The 22,662-nt window shown below is 41.0% G+C and overlaps 1 protein-coding gene across 4 annotated transcripts in view; it reads right to left on the minus strand.

The window, feature by feature from the left end:
• Positions 1-22,662, minus strand: part of LONRF3 (LON peptidase N-terminal domain and ring finger 3) — a 51,607-nt gene that overhangs the window by 8,561 nt on the left and 20,384 nt on the right. For all 4 annotated transcript variants that reach the window (XM_021676455.2, XM_021676454.2, XM_064361606.1 and 1 more), the window contains 4 exons: positions 7,683-7,797; positions 5,024-5,145; positions 1,970-2,128; positions 776-938 (listed from right to left, as the gene is read on the minus strand). In XM_021676455.2, the coding sequence (XP_021532130.2) occupies positions 776-938; positions 1,970-2,128; positions 5,024-5,145; positions 7,683-7,797 (559 nt within the window). The remainder of the gene's footprint in view (positions 1-775; positions 939-1,969; positions 2,129-5,023; positions 5,146-7,682; positions 7,798-22,662) is intronic.

The following is a 22,662-nucleotide window of genomic DNA, read 5'->3' on the forward strand; positions in this document are numbered from 1 at the left end:
AACAGCAAAACATGCAGAAAACCAGACATTCAAACTGGCCTGAGTGGAGGTATGTGGTTAAACCAAGTTATGCTGGTCCATGCCTTTGCCCTTTTCATTTTTACATCTGTTTTCCCATTTCTTGCTGGAAAAGACACAGGAGTGTGTCAGTCTCAGCATGTAACTATCTTGGTCAAACACGTTTACTCAGTCATCAGATATTTGTTAATCTACTACGTAACAAATGTAAATATAAATGAACACAGGATTATTTACCTCTTCTTCCACCCATTAGCTCAGAAAACCAAGGATTAACTAGATGTGTCATCTTTTCTGCCTTATGGGATAATGGCTTATTGGGAAGGGCTCTTAGCCAGGTTATATATTTTTAAACACAAATCCATGTGTGGATCTATAATTATCTCAAAAGAAAAAAGTTTAAAATATACATAAATCGATAGATAAAATATATATGTATAGACCCCACCGCAGATCTATTCCTTGGTATCTTTGGCAGAGACTTAACTCTCAGGCTGAATGGGCCCCAGGGTTGGTCTAGGATAGCATTTCTTATGCATGAATGAGACTCGGCAGCTAAGCAGAGCCAGGACAATAGATGCTGTCACTGCCATTGTGCAACTGGACAGCAATCCAGCAGCATTCAATGTTGCTGCAGCAATTTGGTGTGAAATCCCAAGGCCCGCAAGGTTTCTGAGAAATCTTTTTGCAACTATCTTTGTGTATCAAGTTACGAGGATAGCCTGGCTTTGGGATTCTTGGCAGTGGCCACCCTCACCTTTTGGTCTTCAATATATTCAATGTCGGCTGTGTTGTAGCCATCCCGCTGGCTCTGATGGAGCACCCTGAAGCGCCTCTTGCCTATGCTGTCAACCACCGAGCGGCCATCGGCAAATAATTGAACATTTCTGATCTCTAGGATGCAGCCATATTCTGCAAACCTGTTTATTGAGAATGGAGTCGAGAGAATAGATCCTTGATGAGTTCTGTTTCCCTGGCCTGGCTCCCAGCCATTTCTGTAACCCCATGCTGTGGCTCAAGGGACTTCTGCCTATTTCCCTGTCCCTGGGTTTACAGCTTCAATTACACAACAGGCAGTGCCTGTGTGAAAAAAAAAATCGTAATGTATTTTATAATGGCTACCATTTATTGAGCACATACTATGTGCCAGTGCTATAATTTAATGTTTGTCTCCTCTACAACCCACTTTGAAATTTAATGGCATTGTAGCATTATTAAGACGTAGGACATTTAAGAAGTGATTAGGTCCCACCCTCATGAATGAATTAATGCTGATATGGTGGAAGAAGAGTAGAGTTGTTATCTATATAAAAGGGCAAGTTTGACCCCCCACCGGTTGCCCTTCTGCTATGCCCTTCCACTATGTTATGATAAAGGAAGAAGGCCCTTGCCAGATGCCAGCACCTTGATCTTGGACTTCCCAGCCTCCAGAACCATGAGAAATAAATTTCACTTGTTCATAAATTATTTGTCTGTGGCATTCTGTTATAGTAGCACAAAACAGACTAAGGAAGCCAGGAACTGTGCTCAGTGTTTTATCTACATTATTAACTCACCAATCTTCCCAGCAAACCCAATGAGGTAGGTCCTATTACTATACCCACTTTACGGATAAGGAAACTGTGATACAGAAAGGTTAAATAACTTGCTCAAACTCAAACTTATTCCAAGGCTGCAATCACAATGTGAATGCAGGCAGTTTGACTCCACGGCCCACACTCTTACAAAACAAGTTTTATAATATATATCACTTGTTTAACCAAATATTAATTTTTTTTCCCTAACCCTAACCCAACTAATGACCAAAGGGACCCTTATGCTTACAAATGCTCATATTCTTCAGTTGGCTAAACCTCATGAGGTAGGCTTCCCCATCTCCTGGGAGTACCCCAAAGTAAAACAGAATCCCTCATTACCCCACCTCCCTTTGCTCACATGACTCCTCACTCACCCTCTGACAGGATCTGCAAGGCACATGCCAAACTGTCTCGTGCCTGTCTCAATGCATCTACGAATCATCAGGCGGTAACAAGGCTCAAAGATGTGCAGGGGACAAGGAACGGTGGGATAGGCCATAGTACACACGAAAATAGGCACATTCTTATTAAGGCTGTCAGAAAGAGCAAATGACAGGAATCTCAAAGCAATCGGACAGAACACAAAAATGTTGGTCAAATGTTAGCATGTGATAGCCCTGGGGGAAGGCAAAGAGACACCAGGTTTGTTTTTTTGACAGTGTCACTTGCCAAAGAGACATCAAGTTTTGATGGCTGATAGCAAAATGTTGAACTGCAATTGACAGTGTGGGCTGAGTCCCATTAGCTGATGCAGAGGTTAGCCTAAGGTCTAAGAAATTAAAATTGGCGTTCTATATATTTTAATTTGGCTGAAGAAGTTCTCTATTATCTTAATACTGTGGGTGATAGCTATACCTCATATGTTTTCTTTCTTTCATGCTCTCCACTCAAAACAATCTCTTTAGGAGTTTTGCAGGCTGCATAGGGAAGGTTGCTGATGATAGAAATAGACTCAGCAATCCAGAGGGATGGTGGGAAAGTCTCTGTAAGGTCCCTAGGGTATCTCAAATTTGCCAAGCCCCCCAAAGAATTTGCAAAGGAGGCCCAGCTGAAAGGGGGAAGGACCAAGAGATACACAAGAGTAATCCAGCCCAGTGATGCTCAAATGCTTCTTGCATCAGAATTACCAGGGGGTCTGAAATCAAGATAACTTGGACACCACATTACCAGAGATACTGATGTGTTAGCTCTGTAATTGGGACCCAGGAGTCTGCCTTTCTTTTCTTTTTGTTTTGTTTTGTTTTTTGCTTGTTTGTTTTTGAGATGGAGTTTCACATGTCACTCTATCGCCCAGGCTGGAGTGCAGTGGAACGATCTTGGCTCACTGCAACCTCCACCTCCCGGATTCAAGCGATTCTCTTACCTCAGCCTCCTGAGTAGCTGGGATTACAAGCGTATGCCACCATACCTGGCTAATTTTTGTATTTTTAGTAGAGATGTGGTTTCACCATATTGGCCAGGCTGGTCCTCAACTCCTGACCTCAAGCAATCCACCTGCCTCGGCCTCTCAAAGTGCTAGGATTACAGGCATGAGCCACTGCACCCAGCCATGCCTTTCAATGAGTACCTACACAGATTTACATATACAACCTGTTGGGGAACCAAAACAGAGCCAGCTCCTCTGGGATCGCTGTCATCTTATTTGTCTAGTAAATCCAACACAGGAACATCTGAACCTAAACCTATCAAGAGATATGAGACCACCTGCCCAAATCTCAAAAGGATTAAGTTTAGGATTCATTTACATAGAAAGCCCTAATACATCTCAGTATTTGGTGCTTATTTTAGATAGTTTCACTCCTTTTACCGAGGCTGGAGTACAACAGTGCAATCTCGGCTCACTGCAACCTCCGCCTCCCGGGTTCAAGCAATTCTTCTGCATCAGCCTCCTGAGTAGCTAAGATTACAGGCATGTGCCACTACATCCGGCTAATTTTGTATTTTTAGAAGAGACGGGGTTTCTCCATGTTGGTCAGGCTGGTCTCAAACTCCAGACCTTGTGATCCGCCCGCCTCTGCCTCCAAAAGTGCTGAGATTACAGGCATGAGCCACGATGCCCAGCCCTCAGTATTTGTTAATAAGACCTTAAATGAGATTTGAGATGAGGCTTAGAGAGGCTCAATGCTAATTTACAGATCAGAAATAAAGATAAAGATGCCCTGAGTAGTTCCAATGTAAATTAATGAGAAAAACAGATTTCTAGTTTCTGAGAAAAACATTATTCAAAGTAAGGAGTGCATTCGAACAAGCCACTGGCAGAGTTTATGAATGTTCTCTACACAATGGGCATGAAATCAGAACCATTTTTGCTATCACGAACCTGTCTGGAATGCTGTTAGGATTCTACTGGGGATGGAGAGAGGGGAGGGCAGAAGCAAGAGAGACAGAAATTAGTGACTGCCTCCTGCTTTTTCTGCTAAGGGAGCTGTTCTTGCAGCCAGGCAGGGCACTGAGAACCTCACTGATGCCTCTGCCCCTCCTCTTCAGCTCTCACATTACCTGAACAGGGCAGAGAAAGCACTTAACAAGTATTAGTACTATTACCATTAATTAAGCACTTACTATGGACAAGTTCATTTGATCTTCATAAGTTCATTAGGTGGCCAGACATGGTGGCTCACGCCTGTAATCCCAGCACTTTGGGAGGCCCAGGTGGGTATCGCTTGAGGTCCGGAGTTCAAGACCAGCCTGGCCAACATGGTGAAACCCTGTCTCTATTAAAAACTAAAAAAATTAGCTGGGCATGGTGGTACATGCCTGTAATCTCAGCTACTTGGATGGCCGAGGCAGGAGAATCGCTTGAACCTGGGAGGCAGAGGTTGCAGTGAGCCAAGATCACACCACTGCACTCCAGCCTAGGTGACAGAGTGAGACTCTATCTTAAAAAAAGAAAAAGAAAAAAAAAGAAGCCCATGAGGTAAGAACTAAAATTATTCTCAAGCTACAGATAAGGAAATTAAGGCCCAAAAAGGTTAAGTGACCTGCCTGAAGTAGACTGGTCATGAAGTAGACTCACTTTGAGGTAGAACTGGGTCTTAAGCCTGGTTCTGGTTGACCCCAAAGTTCTTAACCTCATAGCGATTCCTTATATATCTGAAAACAATCTTTCAGACATTTTATTAAGTTCCCCTGATTAAGCTACTCCAATTTACTCTTGCCAACAATATCCTGTTACTGGGGCCAAGGCGTATCCTCTGGTTTTGCTTATGCTTCTTCAGGAGTATGCTGGTATGTTTAAGAACTGGCTCTCTGGGTGCCGAGGAAACCTTGGTTTGTAGCACTTGCCAATTTCTATGGTGTACTCTCACCATGGCCAATTTCAAGCAACTAGTATGATATCACTAAGTGGTAAGCTTGGAAGAAATGTGCACATTCAACTCTCATGAGCTTCTATGAATGAAACAAAACAGAAATATGCATATACATACTTAGAAAGTTCTTCCATTTCCTCTTCATAAAGCTTCCTTCGTTCCTCCAGTTCTTCTGGAAGGAACTTAGCTATTAGCTCCTCCATTATTACATTTTTGCTGTATTTTCTTGATGTCAAGCACTATATGGGGGGAGGCAATTAGATAATATGCAGTCATCAGTAAAATACTTCTGATGCAATCAGAATACTAGTTAAATGACCCACATATTGGAGTAATCTGAACCCACAAATTAGCAGCTGATACCATCATAATAATATGTATTTTCTGGATGTTGGAGTTTCATTTAAAAAAAACACACATGCATCTTTATAATTAGAAAAAAGTATTTTAACAAGGGGGTAAAACCTGCATTGGAGTTTTTATCACTGAAATCAATTTTCAGTTTTAACACTGAAATCAAGATTACGTTCTTGTCCAGAAAGTGAGGGAGAGGGGGATTCTTCCCTTTCCATTTTTTGATTATCGTGTTTACAAGCTCACAGAAGTGGTCTCCAACTGGGATATGCTCAAAGTTAGTGGCCAAAAATTTCAGGGAACTAAACAGCAACTTTCAATCACTGATCCTTTCCTGCCCTGCCCCACTCTCAGCCTAACCCAATGCTTGGCTTCTGGATACTGTCAAGTCTATATTATTTTTTCTCTTTTAATTTTAGTTTATAAAACACAGCTAAATATTGGTGATTTCATTTGTCTATTTGCCTTTCTAATATACCATATAAGTATCACTGAGATTAAAAGTCATGACTTCAAGAACTGGACTCAGGCTCAACTGTCACTGTTACTCTCCTCCCAAACACCCCTGCCAAATGCATGCCCAGGGATGCTTAAGTAGTGGGTATTTAACGATGTGAATCAAACAAGTTAAAATATCTGCAGAGAATTGCTCGCTATGGAAATTGCCTACAGACCCAGCAGGGGGAGCGCCTGAGTATTAAAACTGTTGGCTTCAGACAATTTTGTTCCTTTCTTAGTATGGGCTGTGTCTATTCTGCAGTGAACATGACTGGAATACTTAATTCTATGTAAAATGGTGCAAGTGTGACCCTATGTGAATACACAGAGATAGATGAGAATATCTTCTAGCCCCCGAGTCTGAGACCCTGTAGCAACTGTTTCCAGGATGCCTTATCTGCCACTGCCATTCCCTGGCTATGGGAGAATCAACTGCATTTCCCAGTCCCACTTTTGGGGGATAAGCAGTGACTGAGGAGGTAGCCAGTCCAAAAAGTAGGCGACTCCTCTGCTGATTTTAAAACAAAAGGCCAGAAAAGGCACATCCTAAAATGTTAAGTAACAGTGCTCTAGGTACTGGGCATATGGGTAGATTTTTCTTCTTTCCACTTAACCTGAATTTTCCAGTGCTACAACAACACAAATGTATTATTTAAGTATAAGGACCATGGACTTCTCACCTGCAATCAGGCCAGCAAATCCTACTCCTTTATCTAGGGAAAGGTATGACATTGACCCTCCTCCCAATCCCAACGCATACTCTCAGGACTACCAGTGATGATCTGTCACTCCATTCCCTTAATTTAAATACTGGGGTGATGGTAAAGCTCAACATGTGACTTTTCTGGACCTGTAGTCACCTAGAGATGGCCTTGCATCTCCAATCTCCCTTCAGGAATGACAGGGGTCAAGGAACATTAACAACAATTGTAAAATGCGGCAACACAAATCCCTGAGGGAGGGAAAACAAGATGGATTCTCAGGTCTTCTTTTTCTATAGGAAATCCTTCCAGTTCACTTAAAAAACAAAGATGGGAGTCTGTGTGATTAGTTTTAGAGAATCTGGAAGCCCTAGAGGGCTGCTATCTGCTAAACTGGCATACTGCAGCAGCTCTAGGGCTTCGAGATACAGTGACTCCTGAGGGGCTGGATAACAATGAAGTTCTGTGAGGTTCTTCTGGGGCCTTGGGAGCTGTTATCTTCAAGCCACAGAATAAACATTGATGATAAGGGAACATCAGGGCTGATCTAGTCCAATCCTGGAGGGGACAAAAGATTTACTCCAGATTATAGTGTATCAGGTGCCACAATGAGATTAGAAACAGGATCTATGTATATCACCTATTTAATACTTGTGTTTCCAACCAAAGTTAATTTCCATACTTACACTGCATAAAAAGCTACATGTTGCCTAATTTTCCTAAAGGACTTTATGGAGAGGTGGACAGTGGCTATAAGACAGGAGACATAGAGCTGGCACAGTGTCTCATGCCTGCAATCCCAGCACTTTGGGAGGCTGAGGCAGGTGGATCACCTGAGGTCAGGAGTTCAAAACCAGCCTGACCAATATGGTGAAACCCCATCTCTACTAAAAATGCAAAAAATTAGCCGGGTATGGTGACGTATGTAATCCCAGCTACTCAGGAGGCTGAGACAGGAGAATTGCTTGAACACAGGAGGCGGAGGTTGCAGTGAGCTGAGATCGCACCACTGCACTTCAGCCTGGGCGACAGGGCGAGACTCTCTGTCTTAAAAAAAAAAAAAAAACTATAGGAGAAACAGATGGTTCGAGGGAGTAACGTGCCCTACCACAGTGCAGTGGCTTGGGGTCCAATTGAACACTGTCTTAGTGCCCAATTTCAAACAAGCTAAACCAAACAAGAAAGAAATACTGATTTAAACCAAACAGGAAATATTGATTTACCTGTGAAAGACCGTCTTTGCACAGTGGACACTTTGCGCTGTGATCTAGGCATCTTTCCAGGCATTTTAAGCAAAAAGTATGCCCACAAGGTGTTGTGACTGGCTCATAGAATAATCTGAAATTTAGGAATCAAAATGGAAGAAAACTGCAATAAGACCAAAAATAAAAGAGTGACTCAGAGCTAACGTTTTAAAACATTATTTAGAATATTTTAGGGTGGGGGAGGAGTTCTTTTTCAAAAATCACTGTTGTTGTACTTCAGATAAACATTTGCCTTTCATTTTTGAGCTGGATTATAATAATACATTTATTAATGTTTAGGGCACAGGTAGATCATTTTGTAACATCGATTCTAGTCTCTTCTGGGAAATTCAGATTTTTTGCCCTGTCTGGTCTAAGAAAAATAGAGATTAATGCACAGAGTGTCTGGATGAATTCCATTCTGAAAATATTTAGCCAACCTGTTCATCTGAGTATATGTAAACACACAGATACACACACACACACACACTCTCTCACACACACATTTACCCATTTAAGCAGTTTATATCCTATTACCATGGAAAAAAACTTTGTTTGCTAAGCTTGATTCCTCTTTTCATCTAAGCAATGTTAATGCCTGAAGGATCTCAAAATTGTTTAATTTTTATAGAGGCAGGAGAATACTTTTGTTGGTGTGCTTACTGATATAGACTAGATATGGATCTATATTGATGCATATACACCCATATATACATACATTTACATGTGTACATACATATGTATACATACATATACTTCAATTTGGTACTATTTTAATTGCTTCGAGAGAGCAGGATGTTTTCAAAGCAATCTGGGAATCCTTTCATAAAGCTGTTCTGTGCCTTCAGAGATTCATGGACTTGCTTTGCTTTAAAAAAAGGCTCACCTGCAGCGAGATCAGTGAGTGAGGGTAGCTGAAGATGACCGTTGAGGAGTAGGGCTTGCACTCACCAAGAGGAGGAGCACAGGAAGAAGGGAAAGACCCCTGCCTGACCAGCCTATTTTGACCTCACAAGAGTGTTCAGTGGCAAGTCAGAGGCTGCCAGCTGCACGGCTCCCTCGTGTGGCCAGGAGGTGCACCAGCAGCCTGGCCAGCACTGCCAGGCTGAGTAGAACAATCAACATGTCAGTTGAAAAGTACTCGAGAAGAAATTGAACCCACTAACTAGAATGAACCTGAGGTCCACAGGGGTTGAAGTCACTTATCTAAATGTGCAAAGCCAACTGTTGACAGATGAAAGTCTATCCAACTTCCACTTCCAGTGATGTCCCTTTTCTATTACAACAATAATTCTCTTTTTAAATTTTTTTAGTAGAGACGGGGTTTCACCGTGTTAGCCAGGATGGTCTCGATCTCCTGACCTCGTGATCCGCCCGCGTCGGTCTCCCAAAGTACTGGGGTTACAGGCTTGAGCCACCGCACCCGGCCGACAACAATAATTCTCAAATATTGCTGTGCATTAGAATCATCTGGGGAGCTTTACCTTTAAAAAGCCTTATTGACCGGGAGCAGTGGCTCCCGCCTGTAATCCCAGCACTTTGGGAGACCGACGCGGGGGGATCACGAGGTCAAGAGATCGAGACCATTCTGGCCGACATGGTGAAACCCCGTCTCTACTAAAAATACAAAAAATTAGCTGAGCATGGTGGGGTGCGCCTGTAGTCCCAGCTACCCGGGAGGCTGAGGCAGGAGAATTGCTTGAACCCAGGAGGCGGAGGTTGCAGTGAGCCAAGATGGCACCACTGCACTCCAGCCTGGCGCCTGTCGACAGAACAAAACTCTTGTCTCAAAAAAAAAAAAAAAAAGCTTTATTGATGCAAAATTGACATATAATAAATGGAACAGACTTAAAGTGTACAATTTGATAAGTTCTGACATATGTACACACTCATGAAACCATCGCCACAATCAAGATAGGAAACATACCCATCACTCCTGAATGTTTCCTCTTGCCCCCCCCTTTTTTTTTTTTGAAAGAAAGAAAGAAAAGGAATAAAGAAGAGGAGGAAAAAGGAAGAGAAAGAGAGAGAGAGAATGGGAGTATTGCTTTCTTGCCCAGGCTAGAATGCAGTTTAATAATGGGTATTGAAAACCTCTTTTATACCAATAATTATACTTGATGTAAACAGGAAGGAATAAGGGAAGAAAATAACAAACGAGCAGCCAACCAATATTTCATTTAAACCTATGAAATGCTATGCGATTACTGAGGAGTGATTTACTTCCAATTAGGTAGTCACTTATGGAATAGGTGTGAGATGGTAATGTATGTTTTATGTATTTGAAGTGGAGAGTTCTATTAATGTTTATTAAGTTTACTTGTTCCGGGTCTGAGTTCAAGTCCTGGATGTCCTTGTTAATATTTCTGTCTCGTTGATCTATAAAATCGTTAGCTCTTCTTGTTACATTGATCCTTTTGCCATTATGTAATGTCCTTCTTTGCCTCTTTTGCTCTTTGTTACTTTAAAGTCTACTTTATCAGAGGCGAGAATTGCATCTCCTGCTTTTTATTTGTTTATTTTTACTCTCTGATTGGTTGATAAATCTTCCTCCTTCTCTTTGTTTTGAGTCTTTGTGTATCGTTGCATGTGAGATGGGTCTGGATGCAGCATAGCAATGGGTTTTGGCTTTTTATCCAATTAGAATATATATAACTTTAATACTAGCATTTGATGCTAGCTGGCTGTTTTGCCCATTAGTTAGTGTAAATTTTTCGTTGTGTTAAAGCTCTTTTCTTTTTGATATATTTTTGGAAAGGCTGATATTGGTTGTTCCTTTATATGTATAGTGCTTCTTTCAGAAGCTCTTGTAAAGCAGGCCTGGTGGTGGTGAACTCTCTAAGTACTTGTTTGTTCGCAAAGGATTTAATTTTTCCTTCGATTATAAAGCTTAGTTTGGCTGGATATGAAATTCTGGGTTGCAAGTTCTTTTCTTTAAGGATGTTAAATATTGGTCCCCACTCTTTTCTGGCTTGTAGGGTTTCTGCTGAGAGATCTGCTGTAAGTCTGATAGGTTTCCCTTTATGGGTAACCTGACCTTTTCTCTCTGGCTGCCTTTAGTATTTTCTCCTTCATTTCAACCCTAATAAATCTGGCAATTATGTGCCTTGGGGTTGGTCTTCTTGAAGAATATCTTTGTGGTGTTCTCTGTATTACCTGGAGTTGAATATTACCCTGCCTTGCTAGGTTGGGAAAGTTTTCCTGAATGATATCCTGAAGAGTATTTTCCAACTTGGATTCATTCTCTTCGTCACATTCAGGTACATCTATCAAACGTAAATTAGGTTTTTTCACATAGTCCCATATTTCCTGGAGACTTTGCTCATTCCTTTTCATCCTTTTTTCTCCAATCTTGTCTTCTCGTTTCATTTCACTGAGCTGGTTCTCGACTTCTGATGTCCTTTCTTCTACTTGATCAATTCAACTGTTTAAACTTGTGCATGCTTCACGAAGTTCTCGTGTTGTGTTTTTCAGCTCCATCAATTCACTTATATTCCTCTCTAAATTGTCCATTCTCGTTAACATTTCCTCGAACCTTTTTTCAAGGTTCTTAGTTTCTTTGCTTTGGGTTAGAACAAGTTCTTTTAATTCACAGAAGTTTCTTATCACCCACGTTTTGAAGCCTGCTTCTGTTATTGGAACACACTCGTAATCTATTAAGCCTTGTTCGTTACTGATGAGGAATTGCGATCCCCTGTAGAGGGAGAGGCATTCCGATTTTGAGTATTCTCTGCCTTTTTATGCTGATTTCTTCCCTTCATTATATATTTATCCGTCTGTTGTCTTTGTAATTCCCGACTTTCTAACTAGGTCTCTGAGCAGACGTCCAACTTGTTGATTCTCAGTGCCGAAATCTGAGCAGTCCACTGCGCCGGCCAAAATAGCGGTGTTAAGATTGATGGTGCTTTCCTACCCGGGAATCTCCAGACTCTGCACCAAAAACTGGCGCGCTAAGGCACCAGCAAAACCGCCGCACCGGCCACAAGAGTCGCCCTGGCGACATGTGGGGCTCCTCTGCTGGGAATCTCCTGGTCCGTGAGCAATAAATATTCGTCTGAAAGTGTGGCGTCCTCTCGTTCTCTGCGCTTTCACTGGGAGCTAGGAGCCCGAGCTGCTAGTGATCAGCCATCTTGGATCTCTCACATCCTCTTGCCCCTTTTTAAGCCCTCCTTCCTGCCTCTCCCAATCACTTGGGGAACTTATAAAAACTCTAGATGCGGCCGGGCGCAGTGGCTCACGCCTGTAATCCCAGCACTTTGGGAGGCCGAAGCGGGTGGATCATGAGGTCAAGAGATCGAGACCATCCTGGTCAACATGGTGAACCCCCGTCTCTACTAAAAACACAAAAATTAGCTGGGCATGGTAGTGCGTGCCTGTAATCCCAGCTACTCAGGAGGCTGAGGCAGGAGAATTGCCTGAACCCAGGAGGCGGAAGTTACGGTGAGCCGAGATCGCGCCATTGCACTCCAGCCTGGATAACAAGAGCGAAACTCCGTCTCAAAAAAAAAAAAAAAAAAAAAACTCTAGATGCCCAGTAGGGCATCTACAGAGATTCAAATCAGTAGGCCTAGCATACAGGACAGTCATCAAGAATTTTTTTTTTTTTTTGAGATGGAGTCTCGCTCTGTAGCCCAGGCTGGAGTGCAGTGGCACGATCTTGGCTCACTGCAACCTCTGCCTCCCGAGTTCAAGCGATTCTCCTGCCTCAGCCTCCCAAGTAGCTGGGATTACAGGCACGAGCCACCATGCCCAGCTAATTTTTGTATTTTTTTTTTCAGTAGAGACGGGGTTTCACCATGTTGGCCAGTCTGGTCTTGAACTGATTTCATGATCCTCCCGCCTCAGCCTCCCAAAGGCATCAGGAAATTTTTAAAGGCTCATAGTGGTTTTAATGTACAGCCAATGTTGAGGATCACTGTATTATACAATCCCATTAATCTCTGCATAGGCAAACTTTCTGTATTGGTCTTCAAATATCAGTTACCCGTGGATCATAAAAAAAAACATACATGGTGAAGCTCCACTGGCTAAAGTTCCAGATTCAGCAGGTCAAGGAGACAAGCAGAGATGGAATATTTTTAACAAGCCAGTGGAGGTCTGGAGTAGGAGAGAGACTTTTCATATATTCACCTTTTTGGTATTTTTTGAATTTTATGATTCTGTTTTAAAAGTACTTTAACAAATTAATTAAAATTAATAAATTGTAGTTATCAAATTAGCCAAAAAGCAAAGTCGTTTTTTTTTTTTTAAAAAAAAAAAACTATTCATGATGGAGGTCCCAGTACACTAAGGCAAGAAAAAAATATATGAGAACTAGAAAGGAAAAAACCAAATCTGTCATTATTCCCAAATGATATGATGATGAAGTTGCAAAATCTAAAAGAATCTACAAATTATTATTAGAATAAGAATTAACAGAATTAACAAGGTTACTAGATATATAGACACACACTCGCACACACAATTGTAGTTCCATATACCAGCAATAAACATTAGAAATGCCATCATCTTAAAGATAACATTTACAACTGTTTTTAAAAATCAAGTGCCCAGGAAGAAATCTTACAACAGCTGTAGGAGACCTCTATTGGAAAAAGCTACAAACACCTCATCGAAAGGAATTAAACAACTAAGTAAGTCCCAATAAAAAATCTCAAGCTATTTCATTTGTTTGTTTTTGTGGAACTTGACAAGTTGATTTCTAAACTTTATAAGGAAAAGCAAAGGGTCAAGAGCCAAGATATGTCTGAAGAGCAACAATGTGGGAGGACTCACTCTACCAGATAACAGAACATATAAAGCTGTGGTGATTAAAACAGTATATGACTAGCACAAGGACAAACAGACACATGGAACAGAATAGAAAGCCCAGAAACAGATCCAGACGTGGATTCTTGATTTATGACAAATGTGGCACTTCAAAGCAGATGGGGAAAAGATTTTCAATACATAAATAGCATTCTCAATAAATGGTATTAGAAGAGTTGGCTATCTATGGGGGAAATGGAATTGGAGCATGTCTCATATCATCTGCAAAAATCAATTCCATGTGGGCTGTAAAAATAAATGTGAAAAGCAAAACAATAAAACTTTCAGAAGATGAAACAGCCAGGCACAGCTGCTTGCATCTCTAATCCCAGCTACTTGGCGGGGAGGGCTGAGGCAAGAGGATCACTTGAGACCAGGAGTTTGAGACCCCGAGTCTCAAATAAATTAATTAGTTAAATAAAAGTAAATAAAGATAAAATAGGAGAATATCTTTATGACCTAAAGGTAAAAAAATTAATTGCGACACAAACCCTACCTATAAATGAAAAGACCGATAATTTTGACTGTATTAAAATGAAGAGCTTTTCGCTGGGAGCAGTGGCTCATGCCTGTAATCCCAGCACTTTAAGGCTGAGGCGGGTGGATCATCTGAGGTCAGGAGTTCAAGATCAGCCTGGCCAACATGGCAAAATGCAGTAAAAATTAGCCAACCATGGTGGCACGTGCCTGTAATCCCAGCTGCTGAGGAGGCTGAGACAGGAGAATCGTTTGAATCCAGAAGGCAGAGGTTGCAGTAAGCTGAGATAGCACCACTGCACTCCAGCCTGGGTGACAGAGCGAGACTCCCTCTCAAAAAAAGGAAGAAGAAGTGCTTTTAAGTTCATCAAAAAATGTCATTAAGAGGGCAGAAAGGCAAGCCAGAGTAGAAGAAAGTATCTGCAACATAGATGACTATCAAAGAACTTGTATCTAGAGCATACATAGAGCCCCTAGAATTCAGTAAGAAAAAGAGGGAAGCCAACAGAAAATGAACAAACATTTATATGCACCAGCAGGTGTAAACAATGTTTATAACCATGTTGCCCACGATATCCCCTAACTAAATACAACCCAAACATCCATCCATAACAGAACTGATAAACAGACTGTGGAAGATTCATACAGTGGGATACTATATAATAATGAAAATTAACAAACTTCACCAGCATGCAATAACTTGGATAAATCCTGATATTGAGTAAAATAAGCCAGATTGAAAGAATAAACTCAGGATAATTCAGTTTATATAAAGCTTTTACACAGGCAAAACTAGGTTGCATCGCTTAGAGATATATATATGGGTAGTAAAGCTATAAAGAGAAACAGGGTAAAAGTCAAGATAGTGGTTCACGATAGGGAGAACAGTCCTGATTGGGAAGAGGCATACGGGCAGCTTCTTGGGTCCTGGCAATATTTTATTTCTTGAACTGAGACGGGTTACATAAGTATCTTCTCTACAATACTTTGTTAAGAGAACATATTTATACTTTCTGCACTTTTCCACTGTGTATATTTCACAATTTAAAATGTTTTGCAAAAGTGTGATTTGGAACCACTGCTGTGATCTAATTATCAGAGCAGCTAAGCCAAAATATCTCATTTCCTTGGTAACTTAGTCCTGTGAATCTGAATGCCTCTTATATATTATTTGATGGTACTAATGATGAAGATGATTGATGATCTGTATCTACAACTAATATGCAAAACTATTTTTTCTTAGAATTTCACTATTAGGCCTATTGTTCATTTAAGAATGTAACAACGTAATCTATCTAAAATAACAAAGATATAGCTGGCTAATTAATTGCAAGAAATACTGACATTTAGTGAGCAGATGAATAAAACACACCCAAAAGGGCACAGCAATCTCTTAGCAAGAGCTATGATTAAAATGCCCCTGACTGAGTGATAGCAAACACAAATGTGGCCACAGATGCTGCATAATTATTGCCTTGAAATAGTTCAAGGTTCAGATGCTTAGAATACATCACACTTTTCAATACTCACTTCTATATTTAGGGCTACTCTGCTTCTCTGCACGGCCTGAGTAAAGTGACTGGAACAGATGGAATATATTTCTCTGGCTGTATTTATTAGTGAGTCAATACTTAACTTTGTATATTAAGAGGTGGTAATTATGATTAGCTTGGCTGTATTTATTAGTGAGTCAATACTTAACTTTGTATATTAAGAGGTGGTAATTATGATTAGCTTCATTTTACTATTGGGAAAATTTAAACTCAGGCAGGTTAAATAACTTGCCCAAGATCACACAGCTACCTGGTTAAGTAGCAGGGCTTTGGGATGTAAAATCAGATCTGACTCCCAAGCTCATCTTTCTCCTTCACTGTATGATGCAGCAACAACTATGTGTATGTATTTCTGCATCCAAATAGACATCATCCATTGATGGTGACGGTGAGTGGATGCACACACTCATCCGCACCCTTTTCTCCCCCTCCTTTTGAGAAAGAGACGGGGGTGGGGGTGAGGTGGGGGGGGAACTTGACTAGAATTCCTTTTTATTTACCACTTTAGGTAACAATTTCAGAAAACATGTCCAAGAGGTATTTATAAATCAGAGCAGGGCCAAATTTTCTCTCAAAAAGACATTTTACATTGTTACAGTGATGGACTAAACAACAGCAATAATAAATGCTTTCAGTTTGATGTCAGCCAGGATAAAATGTTTGTCTTGTCTGGAAATAGCTATCTTTTCCCACCAGTTACATCCTTGTATTGTGTTCTCTTCCTATCAAATGAGAGCAAAGAGGGAAGGAGAAGGAAAGGAGGGAGGGGAGAAGGAGAGGGAGAAAGAGAGAGAGAGAGAATGAGAGTGAACTGACTCCTTAACACCCAGCTACTTGAGTAACTAAAACTAGGTTAAATATAAAGCTTCTTGTTAGAATTGACAAAGAGGTCACTGGGACATTAGATAACTGGTTCGAATATCAAACATTCTTACTACACATCTCAAAATGTTATTGTCACCCTAAAAGTTCTGCTCCACAGCAGCCCCAGAGGTGGCCCCCAACAGAGGATATCCACGCAAGGGAAATGTCAAAGGAGGATTTGCAACCACTAAGGATTGAGGGGCAGAGTTCTGAAGAGTTGAAGTTAGGGGGTAACTTTCCTCAGCAGAGCTCTCCCAGTTCAGCAAGGGAGACTTGGACGTTGGAAAGGTCCTCATTTACACACCTCCAATTATTGTTTTATTCACTCTTCCCACCCTTTTCCATGTGGAACTTACAACCTGCTCCTCATTTTCTCTCTAGAATCCAAATATACAAATTCACACTCTAACTTGTCTTTCTACCAATGCGGCACCATGAAACTGGATTTCATACTAGAAACCTGCACAAAGTAGTACAAATGTCTAGTTTCATGACCCACACAGATTGCTTCAGACTATCTTTACTCTTAGACACTCTCTCCCAAAGACACGTTGAGGGTAAAAAGAGATTCCTAACAACAAGAAAGAGAAGAAAAACCCTAAAGGGAGGTGGAATCAAAAGCTTTTTTGGCCAGGTGCGGTGGCTCATGCCTGTAATCCCAGCATTTTGGGAGACCGAGGCAGGTGGATCACAAGGTCAGGAGTTCAAGACCAGCCTGGCCAACATGGTGAAACCCCGTCTCTACTAAAAATACAAAAATTAGGCCAGGTGCAGTGGCTCACGCCTGTAATCCCAGCACTTTGGGAGGCCAACGCTGGTGGATCACAAGGTCAGGAGTTTGAGACCTTGTGATCCACCTGCCTTGCCAACATGGTGAAACCCCGTCTCTACTAAAAATACAAAAATTAGCCGGGCGTGCTGGCGCGCACCTGTAATCCCAGCTACTTGTGAGGCTGAGGCAGGAGAATCATTTGAACCCGCAAGGCAGAGGTTGCACTGAGCTGAGATTGTGCCATTGCACTCCAGCCTGGGTGACAGGACAAGAATCTTGTTTAAAAAAAAAAAAAAAAAGCTTTTACCAGACTATCATCAAAATTCAAGCTGAAGCATGTGTATGAAATAGCCTCTGTCAGCCGGATGCAGTGGCTCACACCTGTAATCCCAGCACTTTGGGAGGCTGAGGTGGGCAGATCACAAGGTCAAGAGATCAAGACTATCCTGGCCAACTTGGTAGAACCCCAATACAATACTAAAATACTAAAACTACAAAAATTAGCTGAGCATGACAGCACGCCCCCGTAGTCCCAGCTACTTGGGAGGCTGAGGCAGAATTGCTTGAACCCAGGAGGGGGAGGTTGCAGTGAGCTGAGATCACGCCACTGCACTCCAGCCTGGCACCTGGCGACAGAGCAATACTGTCTCAAAAAAATAAATAAAGAAAGAAATACCCTCTGTCAACATCTGATGTCTAATTGATAGACACACCCTGTTGAAAAGGGAACTACATACTTCTAACTGATGGCTTCAGTTTTCAGACCCTCAAGATCCAAAGTTCCTTCTAGATTTAGCGGGCTTCTTATCACCATCAAGCAGTGAGAGGCCAGCTATAACCTAGCAGCCTATGCAACGGCTACTCCAGGCACAGAGGGGTTTTTGGTTTGAAGTCTCACCTAGAACGGAGGGGCAGGATAAGGGAAATGATGACTTTTAAATTTCGAGTGAGCCAACTAGAAGGGGGTCTTAGCCTCTTGGTGTTTATTTCTTGGACCGAATTTCCAGCCCTCCTTCAAAGCCCCCTGTTGAGATCAAGGACAAACAAGATCAAAGGGAGAAAGCAGAGGAACAAAAGAACTTACACCTCAGGATTCTTAGTTTTCAGAGAAAATACAAACAGGGTGAGTCTGTATGTTTGATTTCTTGTCCCGTGGGTATTGAGGGGAGTGTTAAGAAGGATACATGCAACAAAGACCCGTTCTCTGTGCAACCTAAGTCAAGTCTACTCCACAGCTCACATCCTGGGCTTAGAACCACAATGGTGTTACCTGCAGGAGCCCATTGCTCTGCCTGGAAACAGGATTTCTCGATCCTCTACCTTGGCTTTACCAGGGCCCACCTGCCATTCTGTCCTGATGGGGTTAGGGAAGTAGTGAAAGGAACCTGCTCACCTAGCCCCTCTCACCCTAATCCACTCCACCCACACCAACTCCTGACAGTATGCAAGAGGCTTGCTTTGAGTACTTCAACATTCCACCTGCTGAGCTGTTTGTTATCAGGTCTGCCAAAGCTTATGAGCAAATCTGGCACTTAAAATTTTTTTTAAGAGAAAGAACAAGGTCCACATTTCAGGTAACAGCTGTGTTACTCATTTTTCGCCATCCGACAATAGTCATTCAGAATACAAATGCACGTGATCAGTAGGAAAGCGTATGTGCTCATAAAGGGCAAGGAAATACCTGAGCAGTTTCTGCTGGCCAGATCCCACCATATAGTGTATCAAAAGACTTTTTTGGGGGCCAGGCGCAGAGGCTCATGCCTGTTATCTCAGCACTTTGGGAGGCCGAGGCAGGTGGATCACTTGAGGTTCAGGAGTTCAAGACCAGCCTGGCCAACATGGTAAAACCTCATCTCTACTAAAAATACAAAAATTTACCAGGTGTGGTGGCGGCACCTGTAGTCCCAGCTACTCAGGAGGCTGAATTGCCTGAACCGAGGCAGAAAATGCAGTGAGATAAAATCACACCACTGCACTTCAGCCTGCATGACAAAGTGAGACTGTCTCAAAAAAAATTAATTTAACTTAATTTTTAAAAATTGAATAAATAAAAAGACTTTTTGTTATATTTTCTCGAGTCAACCATCTTAATTTCTTTCTTAAAATTTATTTTATTTTGCCATAAGCTATTGGGGTACAGGTGGTATTTCGTTACATGAGTAAGTTCTGTAGTGGTGATTTGTGAGATTTTGGTGCAACCATCATCCAAACAGTGTACAGCACCCTATATTTGTAGTCTTTTATCCCTCATCCCTCTTCCACTCTTCCCCACAAGTCCCCAAAGTCCACTGTATCATTCGTATGCCTTTGTATCCTTATAGCTTAGCTCCTACATATCAGTTAGAACATACAATGTTTGGTTTTCCATTCTTGAGTTACATCAGTTAGAATAGTCTCCAATCTCATCCAGGTCACTGAAAATGCTGTTAATTTATTCATTTTTATGGCTTCATAGTATGATTGATGGGCATTTGGCTTGGTTCCATGATTTTGCAATTGTGAATTGTGCTGCTTTATAAACATGCCATGTGCAAGTATCTTTTTTGAATAATGACTTATTTTCCTCTGGGTAGATACCCAGTGGGATTGCTGGATCAAATGATAGTTCTACTTTTAGTTCTTTAAGCAATCTCCACACTGTTTTCCACAGTGGCTGTGCTAGTTTACATTCCCACCAGCAGTGTAGAAGTGTTCCCTGTTCACTCATCACATCCATGCCAACATCTACTGGCTTTTTTTTAATGGCCATTCTTGCAGGAGTAAGGTGGTATCGCACTTTGATTTGCGTTTCCCTGATCATTAGTGATGCTGAGCATTTTTTTCATATGCTTGTTGGCCATTTGTATATCTTCTTTTGAGAATTGTCTATTCATGTCCTTGGCCCACCTTTTTATGGGATTGTTTTTTTCTTACTGATTTGTTTGATTTGGTTGTAGATTCTGGATATTAGTCCTTTGTCAGATGTATAGATTGTGAAGATTTTCTCTCACTCTGTGGGCTGTCTGTTTACCAGGCAGACTGCTCCTTTTGCCATGCAAAAGTTATTTAGTTTAATTAGGTCCCAGCTATTTTTGTTTTTATTGCATTTGCTTTTCGGTTCTTGGTCATGAAATCCTTGCCAAAGCCAATGTCTAGAAGGGTTTTTCCAATGTTATCTTCTAGAGTTTTTATAGTTTCGGGTCTTAGGCTTAAGTCCTTAATCCATCATGAGTTGATTTTTGTATAAAGTGAGAGATGAGGATCCAGTTTCATTCTCCTACATGGGGCTAGCCAATTATTCCAGTACCATTTGTTGAAAAGGGTGTCCTTTCCCCACTTTAATCTTTTATCTGGAAATTTTGCTGAATTTTTTTATCAGTTCTAGGAGCTTTCTAGAAGAGTCCTTAGGGTTTTTGAGGTAAACGATCATATCGTCAGCAAACAGTGACAGTTTGACTTCCTCTTTGCCAATTTGGATGTCCTTTCTTTCTTTTTCTTGTCTGATTGCTCTGGCTAGAACTTACAGTACTGTGTTAAAGAGGAGTGGTGAGAGTGGGCATCCTTCTCTTGTTCCAGTTCTCAGAGGGAATGCTTTCAACATTTCCCCATTCAGTGTTATATTGGTTGTGGGTTTGTCATAGATGGCTTTTATTACATTAAGGTATGTCCCTTGTATGCTGATTTTGCTGAGCGTTTTAATCATAAAGGGATGCTGGATTTTCTTGAATGTTTTTTCTGCATCTATTGAGATGATCACGTGATTTTTGTTTTTAATTATGTTTATGTGGTGTATCACATTTATTGACTTACATATATTAAACCATCCCTGCATCCCTCATATGAAACCCACTTGATCATGCTGGATTATCTTTTTGATATATTGTTGGATTTGGTTAACTAGTATTTTGTTAAGGATTTTAGCATCAATGTTCATCAAATGTATCAGTCTGTAGTTTTCTTTTTTTGGTTGTCCTTTCCTGGTTTTGGTATTAGGGTGAAGCTGGCTTTATAGAATGAATTAGGGAGGGTTCCTTCTTGCTCTATCTTGTGGAATGGTGTCAAAAGATTGGTACCAATTCTTCTTTGAATTTCTGGTAGAATTCTGCTATTAATTTGTCTGGTCCTGGACTTTTTTTGTTAGTAATTTTTAAATTACCATTTCAACCTCGCTGCTTGTTATTGGACTGTGCAGGGTATCTCATTCTTCCTGATTTAAGCTAGGAGGGTTGTATTTTTCCAGGAATTTATCCACCTCTTCTAGGTTTTCTAGTTTATGTCCATAAAGTTGTTCACAGTAGCCTTGAATGATCTTTTGTATTTCAGTGGTGTCAGTTGTAGTATCTCCCATTTCACTTCTTAGTGAGGTTATTTGCATTTTCTCTCTTCTTTCCTTGGTGAATCTTGCTAATGGTCTATCAATTTTATTTATCTTTTCAAATAACTGGCTTTTTGTTTATCTTTTGTATTTTCTTGTTGTTGTTTCTATTTCATTTAGTTCTGCTCTGATCTTGGTTATTTCCTTTCTTCTGCTGCGTTTGGGTTTGGTTTGTTCTTGTTTCTCTAGTTCCTTGAGGTGTGAGCTTAGGTTATCGGTTTGTGCTCTTTCAGACTTTTTCATGTAGGTGCTTAGAGCTATACCTATCCTCTTAGCACCGCCTTTGCTACATCCCAGAGGCTTTGATAGGTTGTGTCATTATTGTCATTTAGTTTGAAGAATTTTTTAATTTCCATCTTGATTTTGTTTTTGAGCCAATGCTCATTTAGGAGCAGGTTATTTAATTTCCACATATTCGCATGGTTTTGAAGGTTCCTTTTAGGGTTGATTTCCAGTTTTATTCCATTGTCATCTCAGAGAATGCTTGATATAATTTCAGTTTTCTTAAATTTATTGAGGCTCACTTTATGGCCTCTCATATGGTCTATCTTAGAGAAAGCTGCATGCGCCGTTGAATAGAATGTATATTCTGTGACTGTTGGATGAAATGTTCTCTATGTATCTGTTAAGTCCATCTGTTCCAAGGCATAGTTTAAATCCATTGTTTCTTTGTTGACTTTCTGTCTTGATGACCTATCTCGTGCTGTCAGTGGAGTACTGAAGTCCCCCACTATTATTGCATTGCTGTCTATCTAATTTCTTAGGTCCATTCGTAATTGTTTTATAAATGTGGGATCTCCAGTGTTAGGTGCATATATGTTTAGGATTGATTGTGATACTTTCCTGTTGGACAAGGCCTTTTACCATTACATATTGTGTCCCTCTTTGTCTATTTTAACTGCTGTTGCTTTAAAGTTTCTTTTGTCTGATATAAAAATAGCTACCCCTGCTTGCTTTTGGTGTCCATTTGCATGAAATGCCTTTTTCCACACCTTTACTTCAAGTTTATGTGTGAGTCTTTATGTGTCAGGTGAGTCTCCTGAAGGCAGCAGATGGTTGGTGAGTTCTTATTCATTCTGATGTTCTGTATTTTTAAGTGGAGCATTTAGGCCATTTACATTCAATGTTAGT

Source organism: Aotus nancymaae, unplaced genomic scaffold (assembly GCF_030222135.1).
Source record: "Aotus nancymaae isolate 86718 unplaced genomic scaffold, 86718_ANA_hifiasm-v0.15.2.pri h1tg000004l, whole genome shotgun sequence".
Taxonomy (NCBI): Eukaryota; Metazoa; Chordata; class Mammalia; order Primates; family Aotidae; genus Aotus; species Aotus nancymaae.